This window comes from Ochotona princeps, chromosome 3 (assembly GCF_030435755.1).
Source record: "Ochotona princeps isolate mOchPri1 chromosome 3, mOchPri1.hap1, whole genome shotgun sequence".
NCBI lineage: Eukaryota > Metazoa > Chordata > Mammalia > Lagomorpha > Ochotonidae > Ochotona > Ochotona princeps.
The window spans coordinates 30487293-30504203 of record NC_080834.1 but is presented as its reverse complement, the minus strand read 5'-3'; the positions used below and the strand labels follow the sequence as shown (position 1 = coordinate 30504203).

The window sequence follows — 16911 nt, the reverse complement described above, 5'->3', positions numbered from 1 at the left end:
GGTTCAAGTTCTTTCTCCAAGTCTGTGGACACCAAAGTGAGAAACAGGGAGCCCTGTCCCAGACACAGAACCCACATGGGCTCAGGACTAGGGTGTGGTCAAGGCTTTCTGTTCTGTTGTGCTAAAGGACAAGCAAGAAGTGATCCGGCCCAAGCTGCTCTTCCAATCAGACAGCAAGATGTGGGTTGTCCTTTATACCTTAATAATGGATTCAAAGGCCAAGGGAGTTGTGAGGAGCTAAATTAACAGGTGTTTCACAGCCCTGATTCTGTCTTTTGCTACCCAGGTAATGCTGCAGGTCTGGCAGCCAAAGCCATCATAAGGCCACAGTGAGGTCAGGCGTGGGATCTGCCCCACAGCCTCGCAGGAAGTGCTACAGACCCCTTTCTCCTCAACTGCCACCTTCTCCTTAGAGTGTGTGGAGTGGATACATGGTTCAACATATATTCAGTGCAAAATGTGACATGCTGGCCCAGAGTTTTATTTTCCTTCAAGTCAGAGCCAAGGAATGGTTTGCTTGATGCGGAATCTCAGAAGTAGGAGAAGAGACTCCAGCATTAAATGGAAGAGCCACTTGCCGCATCTCTTCAGGGTGACCTTCCCAGTAGACAAGGTCCCCAAGCCGTGGTGCAAACTGAGCATAGCTGCAGGAGCTGGAAATAAACTGGATCCATTCAATGAATATGTATGATGGGCAACAGTGTTAAAGAGCAAACAGTTTATAAACACAAAATTGGTGTGTCAGATCTGTCACAGTGCAAAATCTCCACCTGCCCCTGAAGTTTGTTCAAGATTCTTTTCCTGTTCCCATTTTTTCCCATTTCAAAATTTAGATTTTCAGCACAAACTATCTCTCTTTCTTTTCTTTCTCCCTCTTTTCCTTCCTTCCTTCTCCCTTCTTCCTCCCTTCCCTTTCTTTATCTCTGCTTTTCTGCATTAATCTTCACAGATTGAAGTGAGTTAAGGCTGCAGTGTTTTCTTTTGTCCTTTTTAGAACGAGAGACACTTTGGATTTGATTTTTAACTCGTGGCACATCCAGGAGCATTTTCGCAGCTAGTCACCAAGACTGCTGACTTCATCTTTCAGTATTGAACTCTGTTCATTTTTTATGTTTAATGTTGAGGAATACAAAAGTCCCCATGTGATGGAAGAGCCCCCAGGTACAGGCAAGACGTCCTTGTTGGAGCTCCTGAGGGAGTCTGAGAGGTCCCAGGGAACAGTTTGTGTCACCCACTGTGTGCCTCCCCAGATTTGTAGCTTTAGACTCAAACCATCACCTGTTCACTTACCATGTCTCATTTTAACGGTCTGCAGTTTATCATTCACAGAATGGAACAGCTGGAGGGTCAGTGGTTTTGCAGAGAAGTCTCCTACACTATTAAACCACAAAGGGTGAGAGCTCTTGTGAGATGCATCAAGACATCATTAGTGACATGCAAGAGAATGTGCTCCCCAGGCTAGTTGGCAAGACCCTTGCTGTCTTTTTAAACAATTTTTAGGACCTCCATTTGGTAAATGTTCCATAGAATGTCAGCATCTTGGTGGGGGGCCTTGTCATCTACTGGCCTTCCCAATGCACCCCAGACCTATGGCTTATTAGATTGGATGAAAGAACTGATGAAGGAGCAATTAGGTACCCTATGGGCTTGCCAGTCTGGGACTTGGAACAAGGCCATGCGATTAAAGACCAGCAGTCAATGGGTTCAAAAGAATCTGGGAAACACAGATATCAAAACAGAAATAACTACATTGGAGTCTTTTTTTTTGTTATTGTTGTTGGTTTGTTTTTGCTTATTTCCTAAGCTACAGATTTTAAGCCTACGTTAATGAAACATCTATGTACATTATTCAGAAGAGCTGTTCTATGGGACTTCTGTACATGCTGGGTGCGGTGACTAACTGCAAAAAGGAAAGGATGGCATAAGGTGTGTGTATGTACAGGGGCTTGTCTCTGCTGTCGTGGGTCCTGTAACTGCAATGCCCACCTGGAGTAAGCACCTTGTCCCTTGTGGATGTCAGGTGTTGGGATCTAGACAGTGAGGGCTCTAAGCCATGACCTGCTGCATGAGAAGATAGGCACCAGTGACCTTACTTGTCACATCCCAGGTAGAATAGTTGACACACCCTTGTGAGCGATCTGCTACTGTGCAACACATGTAGGTCCATAGTTTAAATCTGCAGGAGTTAGATGCGATGTTTTAGGAGGAGACCAGGCTTGGGCCACAAAGGTGGGCACATTGCATTGCACCTTAACCAAATCCATGTCTACCTTGTCCGTCTAGATATCAAAGAGAGGGCAGGTAGATATTTTACACCTTGAAGATTTTTTTTCCCGGCAATATCAAAATTAAATGGAAGGAAGAACCAAGTAAGAGAGACAGTTAAGAGAAAGAGAATGAGAGATGAGGAAAGGTTTGTCAAGGGTGAAAGGAAGGGGTGCCCAGCGAGGCCCCTACACTTTGGATTCATTCTCCAGGTTTGCCACATCACCATTTCTTTCCGTCTGCTCTTCCTGGTTCTTTTCTTCCTCCTCGGTCTCCAGTTCTGCGTGTTGGTTGAGTTTGCTGGACACAGACCAACTTAGGGGCAGCTCTGCCCTGCTGGCCAACTCAGCCAGCTCTTTGGCACTGAGAGAAGGGGTGCTGGTCTCATAGGTCTCATGGAAGCTGTTGTAATCAACTTCGTAGAATCCGTCCTCCAGCGTCAGGACGGGTGTGAAACGGTAGCCCCAGAGGATCTCACTCGTAATGTAGGAGCTCCGGGCTTGGCACGTCATCCCTGTGGAGAGGAGAGTGGAGGAATGAGTAGGTGCGAGTGTGGCATTTTCATGCAGCTGAAATCTGTCCAAGTGCTGCAAGCCAGGAAATGTCGGTAACACCACAGACACACACTCATGTGCCTTGGAGATTCCAGGCTGCTTGGTGGAGTCCCCAGGAACAATGAGAACATCTTGGCTCACCTGACGTGTGCATACCTACGGGAAAGCAAGTGTGACTATGTACATAGGACACACAGACCTATGTGGCTAGACCTCGTCTATTGAAGTCATGCCTAGAGCTGCCCACTGCTGTTAGCTTCCACTGAGTTTGGAGGGGATGTGAATGTTTTGGTCACAGACTTGGTCTGGAGTTTGGTTGATGGGGTGCCATGTAGGCTGCCTGTAAGCTGGAGGACAGGGACTGGTGCTGTCCTAACACCCCATGACATGTGGGCCAGGAAGGCGGTCCCCAAGTGAGGCTGAAAGGGGTACCTACATGGAGTTTGCATTTCCCTGGGCCTGCTGCGGATCATTGCTCATATTCCGAAATAATATTGGACTTCAATGATGTTTCCTCCTTCTAAAATGTTGGAAACCTTGCCCCCGCCCCAATTAGACAAAATCATGTGAGCCACAGGCTGTGTTGGAGTAGAAGCAGCTTTCTTTGGAATGTGAAATGGCAGAATGAGGGGAGCCCCACTCATCTCCTTAGCTATGAAAATGAGGCAACAGATGTTGCATGAAATGTGGAAAATGCCAGTGTATATTTCTTCCTGAAGCTGAGGAGCACCCTTGGAACAGCTCTCAGCAAACAGGAGCGTCGGCTGAATCACCCCTTCAGGACTCGCTTTGCCCTCAGGAAGTGGTGCGGATCCCAGCCCACGCTACTTCAACAGTCCACAGAAATACCTCAGGTTCCTTTACGATCAGAACAAAAAAGAACTTTAGGGAGAAGAAACTTTTTTTTTTTGCTTGTGGACCATTACATGTAGTCAAGTGTCATATCTGTGATTACCAATTGAAAGCATGTTATTGCAGAAATTAAAAGGAAGAAAACCAGAACAGAGGGAGCAAGAAGTGAGGAAGAGGAATATCCTTCTATTCTTAGAACCATATCATGGAGTACACGAAATCCGTTCTCTTCATATTAACATAAATATTAAAAACAGAAAATTCAAGAATTCTATAGAAATCAAAACACCAATGTATAGGCTTTTACCACCAATAAAATTCAATTATAAAGATATAATTATCTTTATACCAACATAGTTGCATAATTTCATTTAAAAATGTAACAAAAATGACATAAGGAAGCTACAAAGGCAAAACTACCAAGGACTCATGAAATTCCTGTATGGCTCATGTTCACTCTCAGTGGAGCAGCTGGGGGACCAAGCAGTCAGTCAGTATGTCATCTGCTAGGACAACCAATAATATGTGCAGTGCATCTGGTCTGTGCTGAGTGTGGGTGGGGTTGGAAGGAGAGAATGCATGGGGGTGTTTACACAGAAGGGCTCGGGGCGACACAGTGTTCCAGCACCGTGGCTCTTGCTCCTTGTGTCTAGAAGAAGAAATTTGTGTTCCAGGGATGAAAGCGATTGGCCCGGCTGCAGCTGGCAGAGCGCACAGACCGCACTCCTCATCTGTGCATTTCCTCCTAATCTCAAAACCAGAATCCGCCCTTCTTCAGTGGTCCCCTGACTGGCCCACAAAAACTGTTCAGGGTCTCAAGCTTTCAAAATCTAGAAGGAATGTCCAGACATGGCCTTATTGTTGTTTCTCAAGTGATATTTCTCCTCTGGATTAATCTTTCACCGTGCTTGGGAGTGGTAGAGGAAGATGGGCTGACAGGGACATACGGGCACAGGATGAGGCACAAACACCAAGTCAGAGGTGGAGTGGACAAAGCATCTCCTTGGGAAGTTAGTGAGTGTTACGGTGGAGTGAGTGTTTGATACAGTGGTTAAGTGGTTTGTTGAGCTTCATGCGTCCACTATTAGGTTCACTGGGTTTGAGTTCCAGCTCCACATGCAGGGCTCTGCTAACGCACACCATGAAAGGCAGTAGCTATTGGCTCAAGTTTGAGGGTTACCCATGTAGGAGACATGGATTGAATTCTTGGCTTCTGGTTTCAACCTGGTCCAGTCCCAGAAGCTGTGGGCATTCAGAGGGTAAGTTAGCAGATGGGAAAGATCTCTGTCTCTGTTGTCATTAAAACAAATAGTTTAAAAATCTCTTTTCATAGAAGAAGCACATATTCTTTATAAAGTGGCTAGAAATAGAGATGGCATGTGTTACTCAAATATGCGCATCATCCTCTAGATACTCAGGAATATGTGGGAATTTTCCCAAAGACTCCTGTGGATGTCCTTCCTTGGACTTCTGTTTGATTTTCTGGTTATTCTGTTGTTTCCTCCAACAATGATCAATTTTCTGGGAAGTTACGATGCTAAACAATTGTTGCTAATTGTTTAGCAGTTGAATTATGGAATATTTCTGGATGTGCCAATAACCAAACACAACTAGAAACAAAAATCATTATGAAAATTGATATCTGAAGGAAGATTTTTACAGCCTACTGGAATTACCAGGAGAGAGACACTTTGATATAGAAGTGTGAAAAGATGTCAAAGGCACCTTGAAAGGATGTCATCTTGAAGGACGGATTGAAGCTGTCTGAAACCCCATCCTCCACAAAACACCGAGTGAGCATCAGGAATCTCTTCAGAGCTCTGTAAATTAACTCCAGGAGTGTTTGCTCAAGAGAGATGTCTAAATCTCACTAACAAACCCGAGCAAGAACTAGGGTATCTTCTACAGGGAACTGGATGGGAAATGGAGCAGCCAGGACTCAAACGGGCACTTTGATATGTGAAGCTGGCATCACAAGTGATGGCTTAACTTGCTCAGCCACAGTGCCAGCCACAGCAGCTATCTTCATAGATTCCTTTCCAAAACCAGCAGCATTTATTTTATACTGCAACTTCCTTGGGCAGTGATAACATTTGGGGGAAAATAGCAAGTTAATACAAAAAAGAGAAGTGAAACGAGGGGAAAGACATCAAGTTTTGGAAAGCCCTGGTGCTGACCGCAGAAGGCCTGATGTGCATGTGGGGTATGTACACTCCCTGAGAAGCTTGACTGGTTTGTTACCTCCGGTGGACCTCGAAGCTCTGCACACCCAGGAGGTGAAGGTGAACACAGAGTTGTGAAATGAATGACTGAATGTTGGGGACGCATGTCAACATGCACAGAGACCTTCGACAAAGACTGGGGGACCTGTTTGTTCCAGGCTTCTCAAGAAATCTTTTTGTAATAGTTGGCTGATCACTGAGTAACTGAGCAGAGACGTCAGTGGTCATACCACAGAATGAGCTCAGGAAAGTCACAAACAGCAACCACCACCCAAGACCTTGGCAAAGGGGCCGATAATCAGATTTGTAGAATTGCCACGTTATCTTTCAGGGGTCTTCAAAAAGTTCATGGAAATTATGTGTTATGGTGGGAGAGCAATGCTATTGAGTCACCAAGCACTGTGTGAAAAATAAACAGAATGGAGCCCTGTGTTACCAAATTGGGTGTGAGCCAGTAGGCATTGCTGGCTGCTGGTCATTTAGGTACAACAAACACCTCGTCAGGGTCAAATCTCTCCAATAAACAATCGGGTTTCCTTTCTCACCCAAGTATTGGGAGGTCAGAGAGGTCCAGCTATGCAAAGCCACACTGAGCTACACAAAGTTTTACTGTCTTATGAAAAGATATCTTTTTGGTGCCCTTGTGCTCCTAATTCTTCTCTAGCAAGGTTACAGGCAGCTTTATAAATCAGATATTGAAGTAAGTCATGAATATAATCTAGTGAGTGCTTATTCTATTTAGACCAGGCACTGGATATTCTATGAGTGTTAACTTTCCTACAGCAGCAGGGGATGTGGCTATGGTCCCTGTCATCCATGAGTGCAGGATAAGGGAGAGTGAGGTGAAGGGAAGTTTCCTGGGTCACAGTGGTATGGACTGGAGGGTGCACGTTCAACTTCTATTTCTTAGGTTAAAACTGTAAAAAGCTGTGACCTCAACTCTTATGGGACTTGGAGGCTGAGCCTGGCAGAGAAGAAGTTAAATGAGTGCTTATAAGGATGGGCCCCTAAACCCATAGGTCACTGTAAGAAGAGGAAGAGAAGGAGGGGTTCGCTCCCTGCTCCTCCACAAGCGTGCAGTGTACTGGCTTTGGGACAACATGGGATGAGGCCACTGTTTTCAAGTCAGGCAGAGAGGCATTGCCAAACACCAAACATGCTTGCAGCTGCGTTCAGATCACCAAATGAAGAACTGTGAGAAAATCGATGCTTGTTGTTCAAGCCCTGAGGTCTATGGTCTTTTTTTTTTTTTTTTAAAGATTTTTATTTTTATTACAGAGTCAGATATACAGAGAGGAGGAGAGACAGAGAGGAAGATCTTTCATCCGATGATTCACTCCCCAAGTGAGCCACAACGGGCCAATGTGCGCCGATCCTATGCCAGGAACCAGGAACCTCTTCCAGGTCTCCCACGCCGGTGCAGGATCCCAAAGCTTTGGGCCGTCCTCGACTGCTTTCCCAGGCCACAAGCAGGGAGCTGGATGGGAAGTGGAGCTGCCGGGATTAGAACCGGCGCCCATATGGGATCCCGGGGCGTTCAAGGCGAGGACTTTAGCCGCTAGGCTACACCGCCGGGCCTGAGGTCTATGGTCTTAAACTGGAGCTAAAAGGCCCCATCATGGGGGGAGGACCAAGGCTCCTATCACCACACTACTATCTCTATTTTGGAAGACAGGGACTATGTACTAATTTTGATCTTCACCACTCCTACAGCACCTCACATCTAACAGCTGGTAACATCTATCAACAGGATATTGTGTGTGTTGGGAGGTGAAGCACTGGCCACCCTTTACCTTCTCCAGGTGGGCTCTCTCTTCTACCTGCCATTGCCCCCTGCCAGCTCCCCTCCTCAATCTCCGTGTCCGCCTTGTCCTCTGTGATGCTGCTGCTTCATCCATTTCTGAATCTGGGACACTGGCTGTCGTCTCGAGAAAATAGCTTGGTAGTATCCACTGACCTTCATTTCTATCCTAAGAAGTCACAGGAAACCTTGAAATCGATCCTCAGACTAAAGGATTCTGTGGCTTCTCTCATTCTGATTGTGCAATTCTATATGTGGAACTCTTTTCCAACAGTAAGAACTTGCACAACCCAATGGTTTATACATCTATCATTGGTTCTAGCTTAATACACTCATCAAACAGTTTGGGAATGGCAGCACCAATTGTGTTCCCAAGAACTTCTTATCTGGAGCTCAAATTCAAGGCTACTATAACTTTCTTTTTAAAAATCATTATCCATTGTGTCATGAGTTGGGTTCATTTGTTTCTATTTCCTTTGCCATATTTAAAAAATGATTTGAAAGTCAGAGTTACAGAGAGGGAGAAACAGAGAGGGAGGGGATAGGAGTCTAGAATTTCCTAGAAGAACAAATAAGTAGGCAAAGAGAGGTAGTTTGGGTAGTTAACAGGTGTATTGCTAATCCTGATGGTCTATTTGTTGCTCAGTGTCTTTCCATCCTCCAAGCAATGCTTCGTGGGATGGACAGTGAGAAGCTGCACTGAAGGGATCATCTCTCTGCCGGGGTGTACTGTAAACTGCACACAGCAAAGCCATGGCTGACCTAGGGGCCTGCAAATAGGGCTTTCGGTTATAACAGCAAAGAGTCATTGAGAGACAAGAGGAAGGAGTTGGGAGTTTCAGAAGAGGAGTTATTGAGAATACATGGCTCCTGCCATACTAGAAACGCAGATGGAAGAGAGGCCAGCCGGCTGGGAACATGGCTAGGGATGGCCTGGATATTGATACTTTTCTGGTTTTAAAGAAGGGGCTCGGAGCCCCCTGCCCTGGGTCTGCTGGAGTGTGGAAAGACAGCCAAATTGGAAGCAAATCCCTGAGGCTTTGAGAGAGAATTTGAGAATGTCAGGGACTTGAGGGCCACCTGTGCAGGTTTCAGACATTGTGGGGCAGCCTTGAACATATACACACATTGGTGGTCCGGGGGCCTCAGGGTGTGTGTGTGTGTGTGTGTGTGTGCACCTGTCTTAGAACAGGCACACATGTGCCTGTGTGTGCATTCATATTAGGGGGTGAATGTATGTGCACACCTGTATTGCATGTGAATGCAATACAGTGCGTGTTTTCTCCCAGAAGTGAGGGTTCCACCCACGTGTATAGGTCAGGAGCTCCAGTGCCCCTCTGTCAGTGGGTCCATTAGGCAGAGGGCTCTGGTGACTGTAACCCAGAATACAGTGGGCACCGGAACAGCAACAGTGACCTGTGTAATGCTCAGGGCTTGGGGGAGTGAAAAGAGGCAAATGTACTCAGGGAAGATCTCCACCGATCAAATGATGTCACACCATGCCACCACTTCTGATGGTCAGCTGCCCTCCCGGTGGTCAGCTGTCCCGTGCTCCTCTCTGCTCCTTAGTGTCCCCTGCACAAAGAAGCTTTGATCAGGGCCGTTGCTCCTGGAATAAAACCCTAAATTCCAGCAGCGGTCATTCCAGGTTCTGCTCCCCTCACCTGGATTGTACTCACACCCACCTGACATCCATTTTTCCTTTTCCTCTTAGGTGGACTTAGCCTTGCTCAAGGGTAAGCTGCCTCCTTGAAGGGGGTCTTCCCTGTTTCACTCTGGGTCAGCTCTCCCCTGCAGAGACTCCCTCCCTACTTCCATCTCACTCCACTTCTTTCTGTGGCTCTTGCTGCAGTTGTACTGTGTTGCATGCGTTCCCTGAGAGAGCATGAACACAGCAGAGTAGCACCTAGGTTGCTCTTTCTGGAATTAGTTGCTGGCTGGAACATGTTAGGTGCTCCACATAGATTTGGGGAAGTAAAACTAAGTAAGTCCAAATGCAGAGATACAGCCTTCACCCAGTGAAGGGCAGGAATCAGAATATGATGCATTTCCCGTCAGCTGGATTTTGCTCCATGGGACAGTAGGGACACTTGAGCTTTCCTCCATTAATGAGCTTGTTGAGGGCATCTCGGGAGATCACATGACCACAGATGAGCTTGATCGGAGGGTTGGAATCCGAGGTCTGCTGGCGGAGGATGGGGCAGGCAAACACCGAGTGGTACCAGCACTTCATGCCTAATTCAGTCTCAATCAGCAACTCATCCTTGTGGCTCCAGACCCCGCTGCACTGCCGCTGCTCAATCACAGCCTTGATGTTCATCAGCACCGGTAGCGCCACGCAGCCAGAGGCAAAGCTGACACTGAGTGGAGACTCCACAGAAAGTCCCAGCAGTGAGTACAAAGAGGCTGCATTTGAGCAGGGCTAAGATGAGCAACTCACAGGGAACGCTTTCCCGTTCAAAAGCAGTGGGTTGACTCTGGGTTGGGGCAGCCGGAAAGGCTTCCAAAGGAGACCAGAAGGCCTTTAGCTGGATTGAAGTTGGGCGGGGCTGAGAGAGGTGCTGTGCGTGTTGAGGTCTCTCGATGTTTGTAAGCAAGCTCTGGACTGAGGTGACACCAATTGCAAACCAAGGTAGAGCTGGTACCTCATGGAAACTGCTGGTACTACCCTGGGACCTACAGGTCTCCTTGTCCTCAAGTTTGGTCCTGAGTAGCTGTGTGAACAGTGAGAGGAAGTGAAGGATGTTCCCACACCTATTGTAGATAAAACACCATAAACTGAAGGAGCGCAAGCCATCAACCCCGAGGAAAGTGACTTAGCTCCATGGGCTGAGATCTGTCTGCCTGTGTACCGGATGCATGCTCCCAGCACTGCATTTAGTAACTGTAATTGACTAGGTGGAAGTGAACAGACCACATCCACCTGCTGCATGGCTTCTTCCAGAGCTGTGAATCTGTCTGATACCCGGGGGACTAGAGAATGAAGCGGGGCTTAGTCCTGGACTAGCCATAAACATGTTTGCATTCATGCTGTACCTTGGGAGTCCAATGTGGTCAAAGAGTTCTAAGACTTCTTTTCTCTAAGGATCTGTTTATACTCCTGCATTGTTAATTGTCTGTCTAGAAGAACAGACAATTGGTTAGTGTTTGAAATGCTTCTGGAAGTTAATGGTAAGGCAACAGCTAAACTTCCTACCTTCTCTCCTCGCCACAAAAAATGTTTTCCAGACTATTGACAGGTGCCCTTCCCAAAGCAGGGAGTCGGGCTGTTGGGTGAGGTAAGAAGCAGCCCAGGGAGACCTTTGCTGGGTAGTAAGTCTTCTTCATCTTCATCTTCTGCTTCTCCTCCTCCTTCTTTTCCCCCAAGCAAACAAATAACCCAAGTATAAAGAATTTGAAACCAAAACTCAGTAGTGTGTAGAGAAACAAGACTGCTGCAGATAGACTCAAACTCCAGAAGGACTGGGTGACGGAGCTGCATTCACATGTGGCAGTTTCAAAAAGTCCAGGGGAAGCATTCATTACAAAAATAATGGTTGCCACAAAAATGAAAATAGACATGAGATAGCTGAATAGTACTCTATAAACATATTAAGGTGTATAGAAGCCAGTTGTGTATAGACTAAAATTGAAATGTCAATGAAGTAATCACAGGATGTGGTTAAGAACTTGCATTTTCTAATCTTATTGGTCACTCAATATCATGTCAATCAACTCCATAAGGTTGTAAACCATTGTTGATGTTATGTTGTGGCTTTTAATGGGTCAGGATGATATTCTGCCAGCTCTGCCTTCAGACCAGAGAGGGTCTCCCCAAGAAGCTGTTGAATTTATCTGGGCAATAAGATGCTTGACACTATGCAAAGTACATGCTTGCAATGAAAGAATTATGACTGGATTTGAACTGTTATACTGCAACAAGGTGGAGGAATCCACCATGCGGGGAGGGTACGGGGAGCGGTTGGAGCCTATGAAACTGTGTCATAAAATCAAATGTAATAAAAAAATCTAAAGAAATGGTTATGACATCTTAGTACCTAAACTTTGTGATAGAAGGAATAGTATAAAATTTGGAAACAATGATCACATCCACTTTCCCCTAACCCTCAGTCCTTCCTGTGTTGAGCAGCTATGCAGACATCATCAAAAATAAAATTAAAGAAAATAAAAATGAAGATTTCAAGAGCATTTTACTAATACAAACTTAATTGTTTTATTCCGTTTGTCCCCTACGCTTCTTGGAGTACCTTTCTCAAAGCAAACTTGCCTGCTTCATGGCCATGTAAGGAGTGCAGATTCAGATTGAAATGCTGGGAACATGCTGGAAAAATCTCATGTGCTTTCTGAGTGGTTGGACAGCTCTGTTGACCTCGATGATGTGAACTGGCTGAACCACGTTCAGGCCAGAGGCCTTGTCTGAGATGTTCCAAGGAGTTCCGCCCAGGCTGCCCTGGAAAAGCTTCAGGGAGTTGGGCATCGGGTGGTTTCCCGAGGCCCTGCTGTTCCCTTGCTGGAGGTGACTGGACAAGCAAATAGAGTGTATTGAGTCAGCTGACTTTTCTAGAACTCTCCCACCTAGTAGACCTTTACATTGCCAGAAATGTCTCGCAACGTCCTTGCATCTGGCCAGGGTGTGCATCCTTTCATGGGCTATGTGACCGTGAACAGTTCAGGAAATTGGGGTAAGCCCTACTTCTGACTAAAGCCAGCAGAAGCTGCCTCTCCTCTTGGAATCTTTCCTGATTTGTCAAAAGCATGGTTTTGCTTATAGAAAATGAGAGAAGCCCTCTGAATTAGTGCATCCTTTGAAATGCGTGCGTCATACCGCTAGCCGTGAGTTTCCTTCAGTCTAAATCCACTTCTGAAGTCTTGATTTAAAGTGCATGTATCAGTTAATCTCTGCATTCCTCCTTCTAAGCCATTTATGGTAAAAAAAAAAAGGAACCCAGGGGTGGCTGACATTTCAAGTATGGGCTTTGGATGTTGACTGAGAAGCAAACACTTCCAGGAACAAATGAAAGCTTGGTGTGGCAGAATAACCACCCCCCGCCATGCTGCCTCTGTGGGTGTCCACAGGACCAGCAAGTGCCCCAGTTCTGCCCTGACTGCTAGATTTTTAGCAGGAGCTTCTCATCAATTTTCTATTCACACCTCCAGTTTGTTTGCGGTGGGGGATGTGATATTCCCGTGGTTTAGTCATCTATTAGACTCTGCCTTTTAAAGACATGGTGGAGGCAAACAGCAATGCTCTGTTCCTCCTCCCTCCCCTCTCACTGTTCTTTCTGGGAGGCAGGACCAGCGTGTTCCAGCTCCAGCAGTCAGTGTGCCTGCAGAGGCAGAACAGGCTTCGAGACAGTGGGAACAGCACGTTCCGGGATTCTGGGTCACAGCGTGTTACCAATGGGCTGAGTTTGAACAGTAGCATTTCCATAGCCAGGAAAAGGTTGTGTGTATGGGCTGATGGATTGTATGTGTGATGGATAGATTGTGTGTGATTGATAGATTGTGTGTATGGGCTGATGGATTGTGTGTCTGGATTCATGGATTATATGTGTGTGGATAGATGGATTGTATGTATGTGGATAGATGGATTGTATGTGTGTGGATAGATGGATTGTATGTATGTGGATAGATGGATTGTATGTGTGTGGATAGATGGATTGTATGTGTGTGGATAGATGGATTGTATGTGTGTGGATAGATGGATTGTATGTGTGTGGATAGATGGATTGTATGTGTGTGGATAGATTGTATGTGTGTGTATTGATGGATTGTGTGTGTGGATAGATGGATTGTATGTGTGTGGATTGATGGATTGTGTGTCTAGATTCATGGATTGTATGTGTGTGGATAGATGGATTGTATGTGTGTGGATAGATGGATTGTATGTGTGTGGATTGATGGATTGTGTGTCTAGATTCATGGATTGTATGTGTGTGGATAGATGGATTGTGTGTGTGTGGATAGATGGATTGTATGTGTGTGGATTGATGGATTGTGTGTCTGTTTTCATGGATTGGATGTGTGGATTGATGCACTGTGCTTATGGACTTAGTCATGTATTAGGGCACTTCCAAACACTTGTAGGAAATGGAATTAAAAGATGAGTTCAAGGAATAGGTGTAGTAGTACAACTTGATAAGCTGCTGCTTGGCATGCTCTCATTCTATACGAGAATTCTTGGGATTCAATCCCACACCTACTTTTAATTCAGCTCACTGCCAATGCATGCGGGATGCAGCAGGTCCTGTCTGAACACTTGGGGTCCCTGCCCTGTATGTGGGAGATCTGGGTGGGTTCCTTTCTCCGTGCTATGTCCTGGCTGGCCCAGCAAGGCTGTTTCAGGCATTTGAGAAGTGGACCAGTGAATGGAGGATATGTGATTTCCTCTTTGCTATTCTGCCTTTGAAATAAAGAAAAGTAAGTTTATGACTTTCAGAACTTTAAAATAAACTCTTTAAAAGAAAAAGGAACTAAGAACAAAAGCATCAGTAAGTATAAACGAACAAAATTAAAGATTGATAAAATAGCGTTGAGAAAAGTCTTTAAAAATGTATTTTGGAATAAAGCATATTTGAAATCCATGCACAGGAGGGATCTTCAATCAAGCATGCTGTCTGCTCTTGGGGATAGTGGAGACCAGTTCTTCCAATGGCCAGTTCTTCCTATCTGTTGACCTTACTATACCTCAAGCTTTCTACCATGACACTGCATTCTGCTAATACGGTACATTACATTGTTTTATTTTAAAAATAAAGATATATTTATTTGAAAGGCAGAGTTGGCAGAGGGAGGGAGAAAGAAAGGGAGAGAGGAGAGAGAGGGAGGGAGGGAGAGAGGGAGAGAGAGAAAGAGAGAGAAAGAGAGAGAGAGAGAGAAACGCATGGATGGCAGAGGCCCAAGCACTTGGGCCATCTTCCACTGCTTTTCCAGGAGCATTAGCAGGGAACTGAATGGGAAGTGGACCATCTAGGACATGAACCGACACCCATGTGGGATACTGGTGTCTCAAGTTTAACCCATTGTGTTACTTAGCCACCTCCCAGTGTATTACAATCTATGTGTCCTGTGTATTCTAGTACTGCAGGTGCACTGACTCTTCCCCAAGGTCTTATCAGGTGTGTCTGCTTTGAATAAGGCTTTCTCTTCTCGTGGGACAGTTGTAAATCTCTGGAGGTCTAGCCCTTGAACCATTTGCATCAGACATGGATTTCCTGCTCTTACCTGCTCCTTGCAAGCTCTGCTTGGTCATAAACAGGCAAGAGTCCTTCTGGAGGTAGTGCTTTCTACCTGAACACTTTAGATATTTTTATGATTCTATTTATATTTATTGGAAAGACATATTTTACAGAGAGAGAAGGACAGATAGAGAGGTCTTTAATCTGCTGGCTCACTCCCCAGTTGGCTGCAAAGGCCAGAGCCGAGCTGGGAGCCAGGAGCTTCTTCTGGGTCTCCCACATGGATGTAGGGTCCCAAGGTCTTGGGCCATCCTGTATTGCTTGTCCAGGCAACAAGCAGGGAGCTGATCAGAAAGTGGAGCAGCGGGGCTGTGGACTGGTGCAGACATGAGATGCCCGCACGTAGAAAGCAGGATTAACCTGCTGTGCCAGCCCTCACCACCTTGCATTACCTCCCTTTGGGTAGATGACAAGAACCAATTCTTAGTTTTCTTTTTCAATTTAATACTTCACAATTCTAAGCTGTGAAATACATCCCTCTGTTGTGAAGGTGTAGTTCATTTTAGCCGGCAATCTTTCAAATGCAATTTTCAGGGGTTTTTTTTGTTGTTGTTGTAATTAATAGTAATTTGACTTGGGAGTTCTCTGCTCCTGAGTGACTTAGTGATTTGTTTAAATATTTATTTATTTTTATTGGAAAGGTAGATATACAGAGAGGAGGAGAGACAGAGAGGAAGATCTTCCGTCCGATGATTTATTTCCAAACAGCAGCAATGGCTGGAGCTGAGCCAATCTGAAGCCAGGAGCCCCGAGCATCCTCTGGGTCTCCCACATGGCTGCAGGGTCCCAAGGCTTTGGGCCATCCTGGACTACTTTCCCGGATCAGAAACAGGGAGCTGGATGGGAAGTGGCTGACAGGATTAGAACTGATGCCCTTATGGGATCCCAGGGTGTTCAAGGCAAGGACTTTAGCCACTAGGCTACTGGGCCAGGCCCAACTTAGTGATTTTTTTTTTTTTTTTTTTTGCAAGACCTTGGGATTTTGCAATAGTGTCTTGGGTGACTGAATGTTCTGGCTTCTTAGGATGTGTGAATTTTAGCGCTAGCCCAGAATGGCCTTGGAGGAGCAGGGCTGGTGGGTTTACCTGGTTTACAGGTGAGAGAGGATCTGATTTCTCTGGGATACAGGGCACCTCCTCTTCTGCGGTGGGGAAAGGTTTGTAGGCTTTCTGCATGCTCTGGGGCATCAACTAGGAGGAGTTAATAGTTTTTCATTGATTTCTTTTTTTTTTTATTTGCTGAGAAGAACGAATGGGGAAGGCTAGAGAAGCTCTTGTGGAAGTTGGGAGAGCTAGTTGGCCAGAAAAACAGGATGGAATTACAGGATGCTACTGAATATTCACGTGAGGCTTGCTTCTGTGAATGTGTAATGAGACACTGTGTGCATGGAATTAGCTCACAAAGATCAGCTGCCCAACGAGGACCACAGAAGGTCAGTGGCTGGCATCATCCAGATCACCCAGAGCTGACATTTTTTCAGGTGCTGCAACAGCAACAAAACCAAGAGCAAAATGGAGAAGTTAAGGTCCTGGAAATAATTAGGTTAAATTCCTGGGCCATGGAACTTGATCTGGATCAAGGAGGATGTGAAGGAAGGAAATGATGGATTTTGTGGATAAAAGCAATAAATTGGGGACTTTTGGAAAGGTCTGAGCTGAGGCGATGAGCCGAGAGAATGCAGACAGTGATGGAAGCTAGCGTGTGAAGAGGTCACTGCCAGGAGGCACAGGGCACTAGGGTGGGAAGGGAGGCTGCCTGGGCAGTGCCAGCAGATTAGAACCTGTAAATGCACACACCCTTTTTGGGACAAAGGAGAGGAGGGACCAAAATACTCAAGTGGGGCACAGGCCAAGTCATTGGCAGTGGAATCCAGCTGCCAAATGTGCTTGAAAATAAGGAAGATGTGCTCAGTGCTTCAGGGAAGCTTCCATCTCCACTGGTCTGCAGTTCCTGGGTGGATGGGGTTAGATGACTTCAGC

At 45.9% G+C, this 16911-nt stretch overlaps 2 protein-coding genes across 2 annotated transcripts in view; both read right to left on the bottom strand.

The window, feature by feature from the left end:
• Nucleotides 1-894: 894 nt before the first annotated feature.
• The window catches only part of KCNJ6 (potassium inwardly rectifying channel subfamily J member 6), a 253462-nt gene continuing 237445 nt past the window's right edge, over nt 895-16911 (bottom strand). The window contains exon 4 of the mRNA XM_058661627.1: nt 895-2779. Within this exon, the coding sequence (XP_058517610.1) occupies nt 2454-2779 (326 nt within the window). The 3' untranslated portion in view covers nt 895-2453. The remainder of the gene's footprint in view (nt 2780-16911) is intronic.
• On the bottom strand, nt 9709-10084 carry LOC131479896 (E3 ubiquitin-protein transferase RMND5B-like). The gene has a single exon (XM_058661628.1). The coding sequence runs from the start codon at nt 10012-10014 to the stop codon at nt 9727-9729; it is 288 nt and encodes a 95-aa protein (XP_058517611.1). The 5' UTR covers nt 10015-10084; the 3' UTR covers nt 9709-9726.